At 35.7% G+C, this 17,543-nt stretch overlaps 1 protein-coding gene across 1 annotated transcript in view; it reads left to right on the plus strand.

Annotated features, from left to right (window-relative positions):
* The window catches only part of ATRNL1 (attractin like 1), a gene marked incomplete at both ends in the record, with an annotated part of 484,917 nt that overhangs the window by 134,385 nt on the left and 332,989 nt on the right, over window positions 1-17,543 (plus strand). The window contains one exon of the mRNA XM_080348357.1: window positions 9,604-9,697. Within this exon, the coding sequence (XP_080204483.1) occupies window positions 9,604-9,697 (94 nt within the window). The remainder of the gene's footprint in view (window positions 1-9,603; window positions 9,698-17,543) is intronic.

The following is a 17,543-nucleotide window of genomic DNA, read 5'->3' on the forward strand; positions in this document are numbered from 1 at the left end:
GCAGTCACCAATTGTTGATTTCAGTTGTTTTTCACCTTAGATGGGAATTTATTTTGACATTTAAAGCCTCTATGAATAGCTACTGAGTGGTTTTAAATTGTTTTGTTTTCATACTGCCTTATAATAATCTTTGATTTATTTTTTTTTTCTGCTGTTATATTTAAAAAGTTATACATTCTCTTTATAGAGGGGGGGAAAAACTAACAACCTTCTGAAGGGAGGTTTTTTGGCCAAAATTTGCAAAATAGCCGGTAGACAACCTACTGTCTTTTCAAGAAAATTTAAAAGAAAAGGCTTTTAAAAAAATGTACTAAGTCTTTGGTGTCTGAAAAAGTCATATTAAACGCATCTCAGATTAGACGTGCAAAGGTGGATGTGTGCAAAGTCATCAGTTTCTGTATTTCCTTTACAAAAACCCAAACCAAACAAAACAACGCCTGTTTTAGTTTTTACTAAACCTTGTAGAAGTGACTTGTTTTTCAGTTATTCTAATTTTCTCTTGTGTTTTCACATAAGAAGCCCCTTCACAAGCAAGAAAACTAAGAATAATTTAAGGAATAATATTTTTAATCTTGTAGGTATGTGAAAGCAACATCTCTTTAAATACTTGCATGTTTAAAGAACTATATTATACATCACATGTGAGTTCAAGTCAAAAACTAAACTCTATAAAACCAGCAACTTAACCCACTGGAAAATCTGTAGGCTATTTATTTCTTAATAACATATTATATTTAGAAATGAAAAGAGTTAGTGAAAGAATGCAAAGGAAATTGATCAATAGGGCATGTTAAGCTTATCTCCAAATGAAAAGCTCAACGTTTTCACCTGGAATTTTTTATTTTTACATGTTCAAAGTAAGTGTAAAAGTTTTGGTTTTTTCACACGGTTTAACATGGAGAAAAGAAAATTGGTGCTACTGTAGTTAATGAGCTCTCATGGAAATATTCTGATTTGGCATTTTTAGTGGTAGAAAGTACTGTCCACCATGTTATCCTAAAGTATCCCAAGAGGAAGCTATAAAAATTCTGTAGGGTATTTCAGTATTGGCATGAAAGATTCAGGCACAGCAAGACTCCTGTTAATTGTTTAAGATTTTGTTCAGTTCAAAATAAGAAAAAATATCCTGTCTTTCAATGTTAATCTTCTGTGTTGCATTTTCATTATCTACTTATATAAAACAAAATTGTGTTTTTTTTCCAAGCTGTCTTTGTCATGTTAGTTACTGGTGATTAAAGACAAATTTAGTGTGATTGCTTCAGAGGTATTTATTATAAACAAAAAAATCAATTCACTTTTCAGGATGAATGCTTTAAATGGAAGAAATAATGAAATACAAACAGTGCAGAGCTATTTTTCCAGTATAAAAATGGTTTAAGGAAAAAGACAAGCTTTTAAGTGGAGAAGGTTGCCATAGGATTGTGTTGGTGTAACCAAACTAAATTTTGTTTTCTGCAACAGAAAATCAACCTTTTTGTTGTTTCCCATATTTATTCTGGGTTTTTGAAAAGAAATATCCTACTTCTGGAATCTATGTATCAGTTCAAAAAGCTAAGGAAAATTCACTTAAAATTTCCAAATTATTTGACTGTGTGACACTGTGGTGCTTTTCAGCAAAAAAAGTAATTGCCTTACTAGTAGTTAAATGATTTCAGTAGGTGTAGGTCAGGGTCAAGTGAAATTGTCTGTGTTTTGCTGACTAGAAATTCCAGAAAAATGTTAAAATCCCCTTCGGGCCTGGGTGAATTGTGGTTTTGGAATGGGAAGTGGTCAAGGACAAGAGCATTTCTGTGACCCCCAGGTTGGCCTCTAAAGGCAGAGCAGCGGGCAGGTGGCAGCCCAGTCCCAGACAACAAATTTGGTGCCTATTGAAAAAGCTGCAGTGTTGTGAGGAAGTGTCTAATTCTACAAAAATGGCTGTCTGGGTGATTTGGTACGTTTGCCTTTTGAAAAACACATTTTTTATCTGGTATTGTTCTAGTAAAATTATTATCTAATTTTTATGAATATTGCGAATAGCTGACCTTGCTTTGCACGATACGTATATGATATATATATCTATATATATATAAAAGATTTGGGTAGCTGCAGAATTACTGTATATCCTGTATACAGAGTCCATATCCTGCCTATACAAAACCTAAAACTGTATCTGTTGCTTATACCTTTTCTCTCTGGCAAATGTAGTGTCTCACAGCCCTTAATACTGTGTCGATACACACAGGATTTTTGTATTTTCTGTACTGTTATTGTGCTATAAAAATAGATTTGAGCCCAAAGGTAAATCACAAGATAAACTAAGTAGTTATATATGTGCCAATGACTCTAATAAGACTGATTTAATGAAGGTTAATTATGTCACTATAAAATGACAGTTGCATTTGACCTGCACATGCAGCAGTCCTTTCTAATACTGTCCACTTTCTTTTGTACACTTATTGTTTACAATTTTTATTACTTATTGCTTCACAGAAGTTCTTTAGCTTAATTATAATGATACTGAATTAGTGACATCACATAAGTGTTGTTGGGCAAATGTGTTTACTTTTACATTGTCTGAGACGTTGAATGAATGTATTTGCTATAAAAGTAACTGCTGAATGGTAAAAGGGTATCAAGGGCTTCCAGCTAAATATCTATTTCTAGAATAATAAGTGACTAGAGAATTTTGTGATATTACTAATGTAGGAAATTGTCTCAGAAGGGCAGTTCTCATATGAGTAGACTAATGGATTATATAAATGAACACTTACAGTGAAATTGAGCATTACCATTTTACATCTCATATATGTTTACACTTGCTATTTCTTACTTTGCCTAGTTGTGTGCAAAATACTATTTTTTTATGCAACGTATATGTTTATTGATGCAATTTATGCCTTACCTGTTACTAAAATTAACAAAATAGTGCACCTCAATATATAATAGCATTGTCATAGGTTTCCTTTAAAAAAATCAGCAAGGTGTCTTAAAGGAATGATCCATGTGCAGTTACTGGTTTAGTAATCTTTGAAGTAAGCAAACATATTAAATTAAAGTACCATTCGTAGTGAGCTCTATTTGAGAGAAAAATTGCTCTTGCAGTTGTATGTTGGAGACGGGGGCTGAGCAATAAGTGTTTCTAAATTCAATTGTCTAAAATGTATGCTTCATGGAAATAGTGATGGGTATTCTTTTGTTGTCAGCATCAGCAAGAACATTTATATGCTGAGCTAGCAACTCGGAATCAATCATACTGTGGTTTTACTGTTTAATAAATTCTATAGGCTTGTGATTTTGCAGCATGGATTTGCTCTACTGGATTATATTGTTTTCATATAATCTTTCTGTTCCACTTGGAACCTGCATGTTGTACAGAAGAGTACTGTGAAGTGCTGTTTCCCTAAAAATAGACTAGAGATTGCCAGGGTGGAGGGATTTGTTTTTAACACTCTAATGTCATCATTTCCATTAATATGGGAAGATAATGACTAAAATAGATTAAAATTATATTATGTAAGCAGTTTAATTATTGTAAGCCATAAGTTGTTTATTTTAAATATTTAATGATAAATAAAATGTTTGTATGGTAATTAAGGGTTTAAAATAACTCTTTACCCAAAAGTGTATGTGTATAATATAAACCCAAGATGGAGACGAGTACACACAGTAGTATGGGAAGACTCTTGAAGTTGGGCTGAACTCACTGTTTCTATCCAAAGGTGCAGCACAAAGTACATGAGCACCTACAGCAGTGCAGTAGGTCACCCCCATATGTTTTATTGTGTTTTGATGGAATATCCTGTCTTTTCATTTGTGGCCATTGCCTCTTCCTCTATTAGTGGGTTCTAAGAGTCTGGTTCCCTCCCATTGGCTATTTATACATTATCAATAAGATCCCCATGAGACTTTTCCGGGCTGAATCCCAGCTCTCTCAACTTCTAATATTAAAGATGCTCCAGTCCCTTAATCACCTTGGTGATCCTGTGACCATCATCTGGTTTGGCTTCGTTCCCGTGAAATTATGTTCAGGGACATCAAGTATAATATAAAGCAAAACACAGTAGGAGGGGGATGACTGGGAGATTTGTTACAAAAGTTAACTCATCTGTGCCAAAGTACTTGATGTTAATGAGACATGTCATGAGAAGTCTTTTCTTGTATCTTCATGTGAAATATGAGCATCGGTAAGAAGTTTTTTGTGTTTTGTGTGCTGAAATTTACTTTGGAAGGCATAAAGCTAATAATAATTTTTGCCTAATAGAAAGTTCTGAAATCCAGGCATTTGAGTCTTAAGCTTAGTCTTACAATTAAAAACAGTTAGCTCTGTGTGAATTATGAAATAGAGAATGACAGATGTACTTTTTTCCCATGAGGAGAAGGGAGACATGCTATCCTATCCTATAAATCCATGTTATATCATGCAGGTATGATTATCTCATGGAAATTACATCATTTGGAATTAAATTACTGTTATTATATAAAGTTGGGATGCAGTTTTTAATTTTTATTTTTATTTTTTTTTTTTTTTAGAGAAGAAAATTCTGTATATTTCACTTTGACCAGTTGGTTTGCAAAAATTCATTTCTGTATTTTGAATACTGGATACGAGTGCTTAAATTTGGAGGAAACAGGGAATGGGAACAGAAGTTATTAAGACTGTTAGAATGTAATAAAGTACGTATTAAACTTGCTATGAAGTTAAAGCAGAATTTCAAGCCATTTGCTGCATTGATGACTGTCAGGGAAGATTTGAGAGAAGATTAGTGTCATCATAACCTTCTGGAAGTGTTAAAGTGTCTGAGTATGATGCTGCTATAAGTACTAGAATGTCATCTAGCAGTAGAATCTGAATCTGATGTACCCTGTAGATAGTTGTCTCTTCTCTAACAGTCTTGTACTGCTGTTTGCATGGCCGTAAAAGATATAACCGCACTGGTGAGACTAGTTAAAGTTGAGTCTAGACTTATTTTTTTGTTTGTTTGTTTTTAAATTTCTTTTTATTTTTCTTTTTTTTTTTTTTTTTTTAAGAGTATTTTTAAAATAAAGTAAAAAAATAGACTTAGAGAACCTTTCCCTGTTGGGCTTGTAGACTTGTAAGTGGTGTTATCTTTCTATTTGTTTGTATCTTTCAGTTATGGATCCAATATCCCTATCCATAAGTGTACAGGTTGTTTCTCCTTACATTTAATTTCTCTTAATCCAGAAAATCTGTGTCAGTCTGCTTCATCCTCTAATTTTAAGCCCACTGTCTTTGTCCCAAATAAAATAATTCATGTTAAGAATTGGACATTATTTGAAGCATAATCATGATAAAGAGTATATTACTGTGAAGCTAAAATCACTTGAGAGGTGACAAGACAAAAGGTTCACACTGTGCCTAACCAGACATGTGGAAGAATTGTGGCTTTCAAAAATCCACACTGAAGGATGTAGGAACCAAATTGGAGAAAGGAAATCAGTTAAGGGATGCTGAAACTTGGTAAAATGCTCGAGTGTGACAGAAGCTGAAACTGACTGTCTTTATTGGCTGAGAATCTTGCTAGGATGCCTTACCTGACTGCATACACAGCCACAGAAAATAGGAGGTTGTTAGGAGAGCACTAAGGCACAAATATGGGATCTCAGAAATTTTTCTTGACAGTGTCTCAAATACATTAATTAAGATGGGGCAGACAGGCCCAGAAAATCAAAAGCGATAATGTGATCCTCCCACCAGCTAGCATTAAATAGTCTGAGCCTGGGATTTTCAATCAGAAATCTCTGCTTACCACCCTGCGGTTCTACTCGAACTCTTAAACCTTTTATTAAATATACAGGAAAATAAGAGAGAAGCATTTGAAATGTGAAGTATTAAGTATAGCTTTCATTTTAACTTTTATTTCCTTCTCCTTCAGCTTTAGGGAGTTCTTACAAAGAAAAATAATGTTAAGCATTTCTTTAGATCAACATTAAAGAGAACTGTCTTTTTGGAAGAAGGAAAAAAAAGTTACTTAATACAGGTTTGAGCTGCAGCTGCTGCTGGAACTTAAGGCTCATACCTTGAAAACAAATGCATGGCAGTGGAGAGGGCTGGGACCTCAAAAAATATGGAAAATATAAATTGTGTCTGTTGTGCTGAATTCTACCAGCTAAGAATGATTGGTAGAAAATATACTTTTAAAGCTGATTCCAAGATTTGGCATAATTCTGCTAGCATTAGACTAAGAAAGATGCTGTTGTAGCTGCAGTAAAATCTGTTTACTTGCAGTGTTATCAGAAGATAAACCATTCCCTCAGAATGGTTAAGGAGAGAAAAACAAGCAGAAAATATTAAAGAAAATATGGAAAGAGGAGTATGGAAATGTTGAGGTAACGCATAATTTAAGTCTTGTCTTACTTTGACATCAAATATAGCTTCAGGTTGCTGTTTATTAATTAGCAAACATAATTCAGATTCAAAGCTCATAATTTCTTTTGTATTATTTGGAAGTAGGCCAGTGGAAAAAACCTGCAGTGAGGCAAAAAAATAATAGCATCTAATTTTTTTTTCCACTGAATGTACTATAATGGTGATAGTAGATGAGGGAAAGGCTGTGGATGTTGTGTACTTAGACTTCAGTAAGGCCTTTGACAATGCATCCCACAGCATTCTCCTGGAGAAGCTGCAGCTCCTGGCCAGGATGGGTGTATCTGTGATGGCCAACGAACTGGCTGGATGGCTGGACCCAAAATATTGTGGTGAACAAAGCCAAATCCAGTTGTTGGCCAGTCATGAGTGGTGTTCCCCAGGGCTCAGTTTGGGGCCAGTTCTGTTTAACCTCTTTATCAATGATCTGGATGAAGGGATTGAGTGCACTCTTGGTAAGTTTGCAGATGACACCAAATTGGGTGGGAGTGTTGATCTGCTGGAGGGTAGGATGGCCATACAGAGGGATCTGGACCAGCTAGGTTGTTGGGCTGAGGCCAGTTCTATGAGCTCTAACAAGGCTAAGTGCCAGGTCCTGCATTTGGGTCAAAACAACCCCAGGCAACGCTACAGGCTCGGGGAAGATTGTCTAGAAAGCTGCCTTGCAGAGAGGGATCTGGGACTGTTGATTGACAGCCAGCTGAATATGAGCCAGCAGTGTGCCCAGGTGGCCAAAAAGGCCAATACCATCTTGGCTTGTATCAGGAATAGTGTGACCAGCAGGACTAGAGGAGTGGTTGTGCCACTGTACTCGGCACTGGTGAGGCTGCACCTTGAATCCTGTGTTCATTTTTGGACCCCTCATCATAAGAAGGACATTGAAATACTACAGAGAGTGCAGAGGAGGGAACAGAGCTGGTGAGGGGCCTGGAGCACAAGAGTGATGAGGGGCGGTTGAGGGAACTGGGGCTGTATAGCCTGGAGAAAGTGAGGCAACTGCCTGAAAGGAGGTTGTAGCATGGAGAGTGTTGGTCTCTTCTCCCAAGTAGCAAGTGATAGGACAAGAAGAAATGGCCTCAGGTTGCACTGGGGAGGTTCAAATTGGATATTAGGAAAAAAATCTTCACAGAAAGGATTGTCGGGCATTGGAACAGGCTGCCCAGGGAAGTGGTGGAGTCACCAGCCCTGGAGGGGTTTAAAAGGTGTTTAGACAATACTCTTAAGGACATGGTTTAGTGCTAGAGTTACGTTATGGTTGGACTTGATGACCCTGAGGGTCTCTTGCCGCTGAAATGATTCTATAATAATATCATCCTGTTTCTGCCATTGCACTTGTTTGATAGCATATATTCACATGTAAGTGCTGGTTTGGTTATGCTGTCCTTGGGTACTAAAGTGTTTTCTTTGTCAGTAATTTCATGGAGTGGATCTGAGCTCCCACTAGAAACTCTTTCACTCTTCCACAAAGTCGCATGTGGCTATGTCTGTTACTTTTACTGTATATTTCATTTTAACCTCCCCCCCTCCCTTTTTTTTTTTTCCTCAGGAAGGGTGATAAAGATGCGTGGTGTCCAAAGGCTTTTATATTTTAGTGTTTAGTAAATAAAAACTCCTAAAGGAAATTCTGCTTTCACATTTGCAATCTATTAAATGAGCACTAACTAGGGGAGCAATCAATTCAAACTGATTCGTAATAGCTTCTGTATTTGCCAGTATATTGACAGCTTTTGGAATATGACTTGGAATGCAGCCTTTTAACTCCTTTATAGCTTTCATGCTGTCTTGTGACGGTCCATCACTGTTAAGAGCAGTTACCCATAAGCAGAATAAGCTGTTAAGAATATGTTCCTTTGTTTTTCACTGAAAGTTTAGCAGAGTTTTACACAATTAAAATTGACTTTTGAGGGGTGGATTTTCCATCTTAAGGTGTCTAAATCATTTTATAACTGTAGAGTGGAAAACATTAATGGATTTAGGAAAACAAAACAGACTATATAGAAGCAGTACTTCAATGAACATTTGTTGTAGAGAGTCAAGATCATAGCAAAATTACTAAATTTAGCACTCTGTGGTAACTGTAGGTGTTGTTCAGAAATATGCTTACAAGCCCTATTATGAAAGGCAAGAACATCATGCATCACTATATGCTGCATAGACATTTCTGGTATCTGGAGTGTGAATAGTACAGAACACCATCACAGAAGTATTTGTTGTGTAATATTCCTTATCAGTAGAACAGAAACTTTAAAACTGAATCCATCTGATAGAAATTCAGTATTATGATTGTAAAGTGGAAAATAAACTTTTATTATATAGAATATACACAATAAATAATATACGTATACATAATAAATCTTTTATCTTAATCATATTTAAAACTTCAGTGAAAGCACAATATGATTATTACACTAGGTTCAGTTACTTTGTATTAAAGAAAGACTTTAAATGTAGTGTGAATATTAGCAAGTAAGTATTCCAGTATAATATGAGAACTTCTTGATACACCGTAAGTTTTGTATGCTTGGTTAGAAAAGGGAGGACTGCCTGAACAAGACAGTCATTTACCTAAACATGGGAAGGAAAAGTGGAAAGAAAGTACAGGAACTTGAAACATAAAGGTTTGTCTAGAGATGAGAATCAATCAGGCCACAAGAGTCAGCAGATGGCTGTGGAGAGGTTTATTTTAGCCACCAAGTTTAAAAAGGAGAGGGGTGACGATCTTATTTCTGTGACTCTCTTCCAGTTCAAGTTTCAGGAACTTTTAAAGGTGCCTGGTTTTACTTCTAGAATATACTTGTTTGCTTTTGTCCAAAGCAACAGTTCGAGTTATAATAGAACTTTTACCAAACATCTGCAATAATACATTCTCTAATTAGACATTTGAAACTAATGGAATTTTGTCTTTTGCTTTTGCCACCAGTGCTTCACCTTGTATAGTAAAGATGTATTGTTAGTAATTTTCTGTTTTGCTCATTGAAATGATAGACTTTAACAGCTATTCTCAAACTGCTGTTAGTTAAGGTGTGGAGGAAATCCCCTAATGACACATGAATAGTCTTAACTCTGCCAAAAATAAACTAGATGATGTGCTAGTGAAGTTTTCTTTAAAGAAGTTCATAATTAAAGTAGCTTGTAGGAAATGTATTTAAGATGAAGTATAAAATCAATGAAAATTCCTTTAGTTTTAAAGTAAAACATGGTTGACTAAATCTCACTTTTCCTTTTTGATTTTATAGCTTGCACATGCAGCGGACATGCAAACATTTGCCACATGCAAACAGGAAAATGTTTCTGCACAACTAAGGGAATCAAAGGAGACCAGTGTCAACTGTGAGTACAGTTAAATGTAGTTCAAAGTTATTGCAATTCATGTCTACTGTATAATTACATTTTTCCTTTCTGTGTTTTGCTTTTTTTTTTTTTTGATTTCCCGATTGACCAGGCAATGTTTTAGTGATGCATCTAGTATTATTACCTACATTTCTTGGGAAATGTCAATATTATTTAGTCTTTTGCCGAAGAATCACATCACAAATATGAGTAATACTTTGCAGACACTACAGATTAAAATTACCCTGTAAAAAGAAGTAACTGGAGAATTGATAATACCGATAGTTGTCTTTTTTATTCAGTATTTTTTAAACTTATAATAAGTAAAAAATATTTGTGAAATTGGTAATTATATTGAGTACATTTGTCATGTCTCTTGATCAGAATCTACAGTGATTAGACTTTGAGAGGTTTGGAAACATAGTAAGATGCACAGTGTTTTAGATATTTTCCCATATTAACTATAGAATGGAGGAGCTCTGTCCTGTAAAGTACAATTAGTGCATTGTGGTTTTACTGGAATAGCTTATTGTCTTTGTTTAGAGGAAGAGCTTGCAGCTTAAAATAGTGCATAACGACTGGGTGAACTAAGAACAACGAACTACTGGAATAACTTGTCGAGTAGGAGAAATCGCATGTTAAAGTTAACTATGAATAGACATATTCAAAGTTGTTTCTTTCAATTCATCCTATCCTGCCCTATCTAATAGGAGCCTTATTCCCTTCACAATTATATTTATTTTAAATAGTATCTGGCCCCAGAATTGTCTTAGCAATGTTGTTTGGAACTGGGGAAAAGACGTAAATACAACTTGTTCCTCTCCAGCAGAGAGAGGTGCCAGAAGGTGATGTTCTGCTTGGCATGGCACACATTCTTTCACTGAATTTGTGGATTCATCTTTGCACTTAATGAACTGGCTTGAATCCTCCCCTTAGTGCTTTGCTTGATAAATAGTCCAGAAAGAAAAATATCTGTTGCAGAGGTGCTGTGTATATTGGTGAGAAAGAGCTGTGCTGGCAGGTGTGCTGCTGCAGTGGTACCCCTGGGACTTCTTGTGTAGCCAACTGGAGACTCTCACGATGAGATGGGAAACCAAGGTTAGGACTAAACGATGAATTTTTATCATGACAAAAGCTCAAGAGTGATAATATCTTTAAACTCTGAATTAAGTCTTCACTGAGAAGTTATTTTTTTCCTTTTTCTGTGTCCGAACATTTAATGAGTTCTAGATGCTGATGAGTGGTTTGATTACCAGTATGCAGTACGGACACATGTTGATATCATTCTATAACACCTATTTACAAAGAACAGGGGGAAAAAAATAGATCTACTAATCTGTGCATTGTACCACTCTAACTAATGGAAGCTATTTCTTTGCTCATAGCTCCAATCCTCTGCCAACAACTGTTCAGCCTAAGGCACTCTTCACATTCCGATTCTCCAGTCTGTACCTCACATGCCTATTTTGCTATTGCTTTTCCTTTGTCTTGTGTCTATTTCATCACCGTTTTCTCTGCCCTGACTTGGAACTTTTGTCTTATACGGTGGGTTGTGCTGCTCGGCTCTGTCACTCTACTGTCTTGAGTTTGTCTTTCATAAAAGGATGTTTTATTCCATTTACCTGAACTGAAAAAGTTCTGGTGGTAGATTTTCCTGTCCTAGTCAAGATTTACATCAATGCCAGCAAATGGAGGAAATGGGGATTTGAATTTTAACTTTTCCGGAGTCAACTTTAAATTACAGTTTCAGACTGAAAATCCCCGATTTGGTCACATTTCATACAGTCGCCTTCTTAGATTCTTATAAAGACTAAAAGCTTATCCAAGGCAAGCTCTGGTGTTAAAGTATTTAGTATTCCAAATGCTTTCTTTTGGATGAAATAAACTCTGCAGAGCAGCCACTTTCAAATTGTTTTTGGCTGTGCTCACATTTCAGATTGTGAGCCTCACATCTGCTGGATTCATAGACACAAATATTAGCATAAAAATTGAGTTTTTGCTCTTAGTCCTTTCCTAACTCTGGTCTTTAAAATAACAATTAAAAAAAGTTATTTAAGCTGTCTAGTTTATGATGCACATGTAGAAAGAGACCAGTTCCACTTAGAGACACTTTGAACATATTAGCAGACTATATCTAGGATAAAATTTCAGTACGGGAGACTCATTGTTAAGATCACTGGATACCGAGAGCAAAACTGATAACCAGAGATTTAGAGTTTTGTCATCAGATGATACACTTATGATTTGTCATTTTACTCTGCTGCTTGGTTTGCGAGCGTGATCCATTCACGTATGGAAGTTTTAGTTAAATGTGTTTTAATTATGTCCCTTAAAACATCAGGAGATGAAGAACATAAAAAAGTCACTCCTGAGTCACTGAATCCAGTCCCATACTGCCATCTAATTTGTAAAATTCATATGAAGAATGTGAACTTGATCAGATTTGTGTTACGTTTGAAAAAATATAAAACTATTTTCTTTGTAGAAATTATCCTTACACTTGAAACCTGCATTGAAAGTATCGTAATGTCATATACATACATAGTAGTTTTCTAGAAGATAAAGTATTATTTTAAATCAGCTAAATGCATTACTTGTTTTTATTACTTTATTATACTCTGCATAAATCATCTGGAATTTGATTCAAAGTGTGAATACTGTTTTCTGTAACTCCGGATATATTTTTTTTCCACCCATTAGATAGATTGTTGTGCAGTCTCAGCAGCAAATCTATAACCCTGTGATTTCTAAAATAAGGATTTCTGTGAAAATTCTGAACTCTTACTGTTTGGTGTGAAAGTAAGATTTATATTCCTGTCAAGAATCCTATTGATTAGAAAGTCATAGCTGCAGGGTTGTGTGTTATCTCCTGCTCCCCCTCCCTCTGCCTTTTCCTCCCTGATACTTTTATATCTGCTCATCACGTGCAATACACAACATGCCTTGGGGCTGAGTTTTTAGGAAATAAAGGAAACTTTGCAACCCTTTCTATTTATTTATTTATTTTCTCCTCCCTAGCACAAGATGGTCTGGTTATTTGTGTTTTTATGGAGGATTTTTCTCCCCTTTTTTCTTATTTTTATATTTATTTAGAATTTGTTTGAGTGTATCCATCTCTCAGTTATGTTGATTTCTGAAATGTGCTATTGGATAGCATGAATCACAGAGGCATTTTAAATCAAAATTAGTGTTCTAATGCAGCTTTGAGCATACATTTCCATTAGAATGGTTGGATTATTTGAAGCGACTAGCCTGTAAAACAATAAAACCAGATACAAATAAAAATACTTAGGCTTCTTTCCCCTTAATTTCATAATGAAATGTGCCGTTGATAGTAACAGGAAGATCATATAGACTTAAAACATATTTTGGAGTGAAAACTATTACTTTAATGTAATTTTATTTCATTTTCTGTACTATTTGATTTGATAACTGTTCATTTTATTTCCTCATAGAATTTTGTTCACAGATGTTTCAAAGTTTCCATAGGTTTCAGTGTATCAAGATGCAGGGTTATTATACATCTATAAGTTTTCAGGAATAGGCCTATGGAAATGTAAGGAATATGCTAAGGGGACTTTTCAAAGTTCGAATTGTGATATTAAACAAGAGAAGTTTTACTGGTTTCAAGGAAGAAAAATCTGAAAATTACAGAACTGAGGAGTTAAATCATTTATTGAGCAGTTTCAGTATTTCTGGGCTTTTCCAGGAGACACCTTTCCCCTGGAGATGCATCTGTAGTTTTTGTCATCCCTTGTCAATCTTTGCAAATCTGGACAAATTCTGAGCTTCTGGAAAGATTCCAGAGTTACAAATGCTCGGTGAAAATAGGGTTTCATGGTGAATTTTTCAAATTGTCAGGTTTTACTGGATGTGCTGTAACATTTATGGCACTGTACTTCCCAGTTACAGCCATTGCTGTTGTTTTGGGGAAAGCAAATCAATCTCTTTTGTTTAATACTTTCCACTGGGGCACATTTTAGGCCATTGGACGTATCCTGTTGGTGTTGAAACTGTATCTTTGAGTGATGGGCAGATTGGATCTCGTGTTAGTGTATGTAACTTCCCAGGCATAATTCAGAATAAGAGTTGTTTTACCTACCTGGGAAACATTAAAATGTTGAGAATGTCTGCTGTGGTATGGAAAAAGAAGAGCTACCAGAAAACCGTGTAAGAACTGGGCAAAAACTGGGCTTCGAGACTTCTGCAATGAAGAACAACTAGGTGGAAATAAGATGTTGAGAAAAAAAATCTTTATTTTATTAACATAATATTTAGTAGTATATTTTATGTAATTGTAAGAAGGATAAATTCAAGAGTATAAAGCGTGTAAATTCATGGTATTCTGGAATGAAAAAGTGATGTTTTGCTCATTATAATTTTGATAGATATTCAGACTATTCATTTCTTAGCCATACTGTTATTTCTTCTGGAGAGCTGGATGAAATTCTGTTTAATTTATAAAAATATACCCTAGTTATTTGGTAAAATCTTCAATGTATGCAGGCTTTAAAGAGCTGTTTAATAATGTAAGTATCCGTGCATAAATAATAAGCACTTATTGATAGTCTGATTTACATAAGAATAAAATCTTAAAATATCCAGCTGTCCTCTTGTATATAATTCCCCTCCACAGAATGGTATAATTCCTCTTACTGGATGGAAAAACAGGTAAAAATATACTGGTTTATTAGTCAAATTCACTATTCTAATGATATCATCGCAGCTTTATTTGCAGATAGCAGGGTAAATCTGTTCCCTGTTGCTTCCTCTCAGAGCTTCATTTTTTGCTTTCTGGTAGGGGAAAAATTGACAGCAATCATATAACGAATTCACTTCATTAGAGTTTCCTTTATCAAAGAAACACATGTGCATAAAAACCCCAAACAAACAAACAAAAACAACCTGGGGCATTCTAGTTGATGGAGGATTATTAAAAATCTTATTCTTTGAATAACTACTTTTTTCTGATAGAGAGTAGAATCCATTTAATACTAGTTACTGTGGTGATCTGTGATTTTTCCAAAGTGAAGTTAAATAGTATATTTAATGTTTTAAAATACTAGAGAAAACTACTTTTTCTTTTTCTTTTTTTTTTTTTTCCCCAAGATTTTGTTTTCATTTTTCTGTCATTTTAGTCATATTCCACCATTGGTTTTACATATTTGATGTATGTGACATGAGGTGTTTTCTAGTTCATGCTGAGTCCAGTTCTTGAGTTTTCTGTTTAACAGAGAACTCTGGCAGTCTCTGCATGTTTCTCCATTAGCGATGAAGTTTCAAGGAGAATTCCAGGAAAACCTGGCATGGAGATCTAGGTGGGTTTAGTGACTGCTTCTGTTCTTATTGAACGGCCAGAAAATTGTAGCTTGCTTCAGTAAGGGTAGGTTCGAGCCCTCAGCTGGTTCTCAAAGACCTGGATTGTTGGGTTGCTGAGGAGAACAATAAAATAAAACTCTCGCTTCAACATTAAATATATGTTTCCAATGTACTAATTTTCTACTCAACGTATAGTAATTATTGCCAGATCTATCAAGGACTTGAGATAGTGTGTTGTTTTTTTTTTTTTTTTCTTTAGTTCATGTTTCTGGCATCAATTACATTTGCCTAAATTGCAGCTTTCATTTAAACAATATATCTAATAGGAAATATTCAGAACATGACCCAAATGCACTCTAATGGCTTGAACCCTCAGAACACACTTGAGATGTTTTTTTTTCTTCAAATTTTAAATTAAAACCTTGTTGTGATTCGCAATGGGCCTTGTTGCGGAGGTTTTTAAAATGGATTTTGGCAATACCGTGTGTCACTATCAGCCTTTTTGTTGATTTTATTTTTCATACTGTGGTAGGTTCACACTCCGCTCTTTGGTATATTCAGTATACGATATGTAAAGTTCATGAGGTTCTCTGGGATTTCTCAGAGTTGCAGGCTCTCTGTAAATGTGAATCAACACTTTGCAGAATTATTGTTACTTGCAAGCATTACATTTTATTCAGGAAATTGCCCGACTTCGTAAAAATAGAGAAGAACTGGAGTCTGAATGTCGTGTATTGTTCCTAGAAGGCAGTGTTCTCGGGAAAGAAAAGAGAAGGAGCCAATGGCAAAGTGAGCAGCTGCAAGCACTTAGCTGAGAGCTTTGTACATTGTTATTTTATTGCAGGCCAGTTGTGAATGTGTTAAAACTGAAAAACGCTGCAGTATTGATATTGCAATGTAAAACTAGTTATGTTAGCAAGATGCTTCTTGCCAAGGGATGCATTAAAACCGGCATATTTAATTTTCTTAGGTGTTCTGTTCTGATGAAATATGCCTTTTATCTTTCTGAGTTCAGTACTAATTGTCTGGAAAATGGGAAACATTTTGAGCGTGAGGGTTTCTCTTTGATAAGGATAAAGTAATTTTGCTCTTGGTTTCTAAGTTAGGCTCTTCCATGGCGTATTGTATGCACATATATAAGGATGTCTTTTGGTTTGGCAAGCTCAACAGAGCAGAACATAAGAACCACTGGGCTTCAGTTGTCCTTGGAGGTTTTTTATATTCATTATTTCCTCTCCAGCCTACCTCCAAAAATACAAACTGCAGAGTAAAACAGACTTTCTTTACAACTTTCCTGACACTCCTGCCTGTAAAATAGAAATGCAAGCAGTGTGCCTGTCTCTTGTACCCAACTGCCTGGTGTTAGTATTTTTGCTGGATATGGATTTAATTAAGTAATACCTTTTTGGTTTCCTATTTGAAAAAATATTTGCTGCTGGATTTTCTTTCAAAATAAGTGAATCAAAATACAAAATACTTTTGTTTTTAAAAATTGTTCCTCCTGTGCCATGGCCATGCCATTCAGTGATTGGCATTTGAATAATCTGTTTTGCTTAGTGCAGGATGTATCAGTGGAGCAGTGGAACAGGCTGCCCAAGTCTTTCCCCAGTGACATGCCAGTGAGACCTGCTTTGAATTCCAGTGCTTAGGACGTGTCTGCTATAAAGCAAACTACTTTTATAGGAAGTGCTAGTGTTGCTATGGTCCCGATTGTCTAAGGATGTGTAGGTAAGGTAATGTTTTTTTAGTATTATTTTTATTATGACAGAGTAGCATAGCTGGCAAGAATAGACAAGTGTGCAAGTTCTTTAGGTCTGAAATAGATCCATAAAGATTCAAGGATAAATATAAGCTGAAGGCAATTATTCTTCCTTTAATTAGGTAGGTATTGAGTCTGGACTGGGATGAATTTAGGAGTGGGAGTGAGGCTGATGGCTCCTTTCATACAGGAAAAAGAGAAGCAGGAGTAGCCTGTGCCATGTGCAAGAGTTCCTGGGAAAGGAGAGGGAGGTTATGACTGCTATAAACCTGCTTTGTTATTGAGGCTGATTTTTTTTGTTATCCAGTGAAGTTGTGCCTTCTCTCTTCTGTGCTTGTTTTTAGAAAGCATTTGGGAAGTTTTGAAGCTGTTCCTGTACAGCTAATGAGGGGGCGAAGGGCCTTGTGGCTCAGGCTGGCTTACATCTTGCCTTGGGCTAACTTTAAAGCAGGATTGCACATATCTGTCTAGCACAACACTTTGCCTTAGTCTCAGACAGGTTTACAATAGGTTGCTAAGTCCTACAATTTGAGATTTGCTGTTGTTGTTTTTCCCTCCAGTTCAAGCTTTTGAAAATGATACGGGGGCTGTGCTGCATTGCATCCTTTAGGGTCTGCCATGAGGGCGCCTCAACTGCTTCTCTGTGCCCAGGACTAGAACTGCCGTTCAGAGCTAGCAAGGCTGAGGCTTATGAAAAGTAACATAAGCCAAAAATCAGTGTGAAACAACTCTTCTTATAACGCAACCAGCCCAGTGGGAGAGGTGCAT

Source organism: Nesoenas mayeri (genome assembly GCF_963082525.1).
Source record: "Nesoenas mayeri genome assembly, chromosome: 7".
In the NCBI taxonomy this organism is placed as follows: domain Eukaryota; kingdom Metazoa; phylum Chordata; class Aves; order Columbiformes; family Columbidae; genus Nesoenas; species Nesoenas mayeri.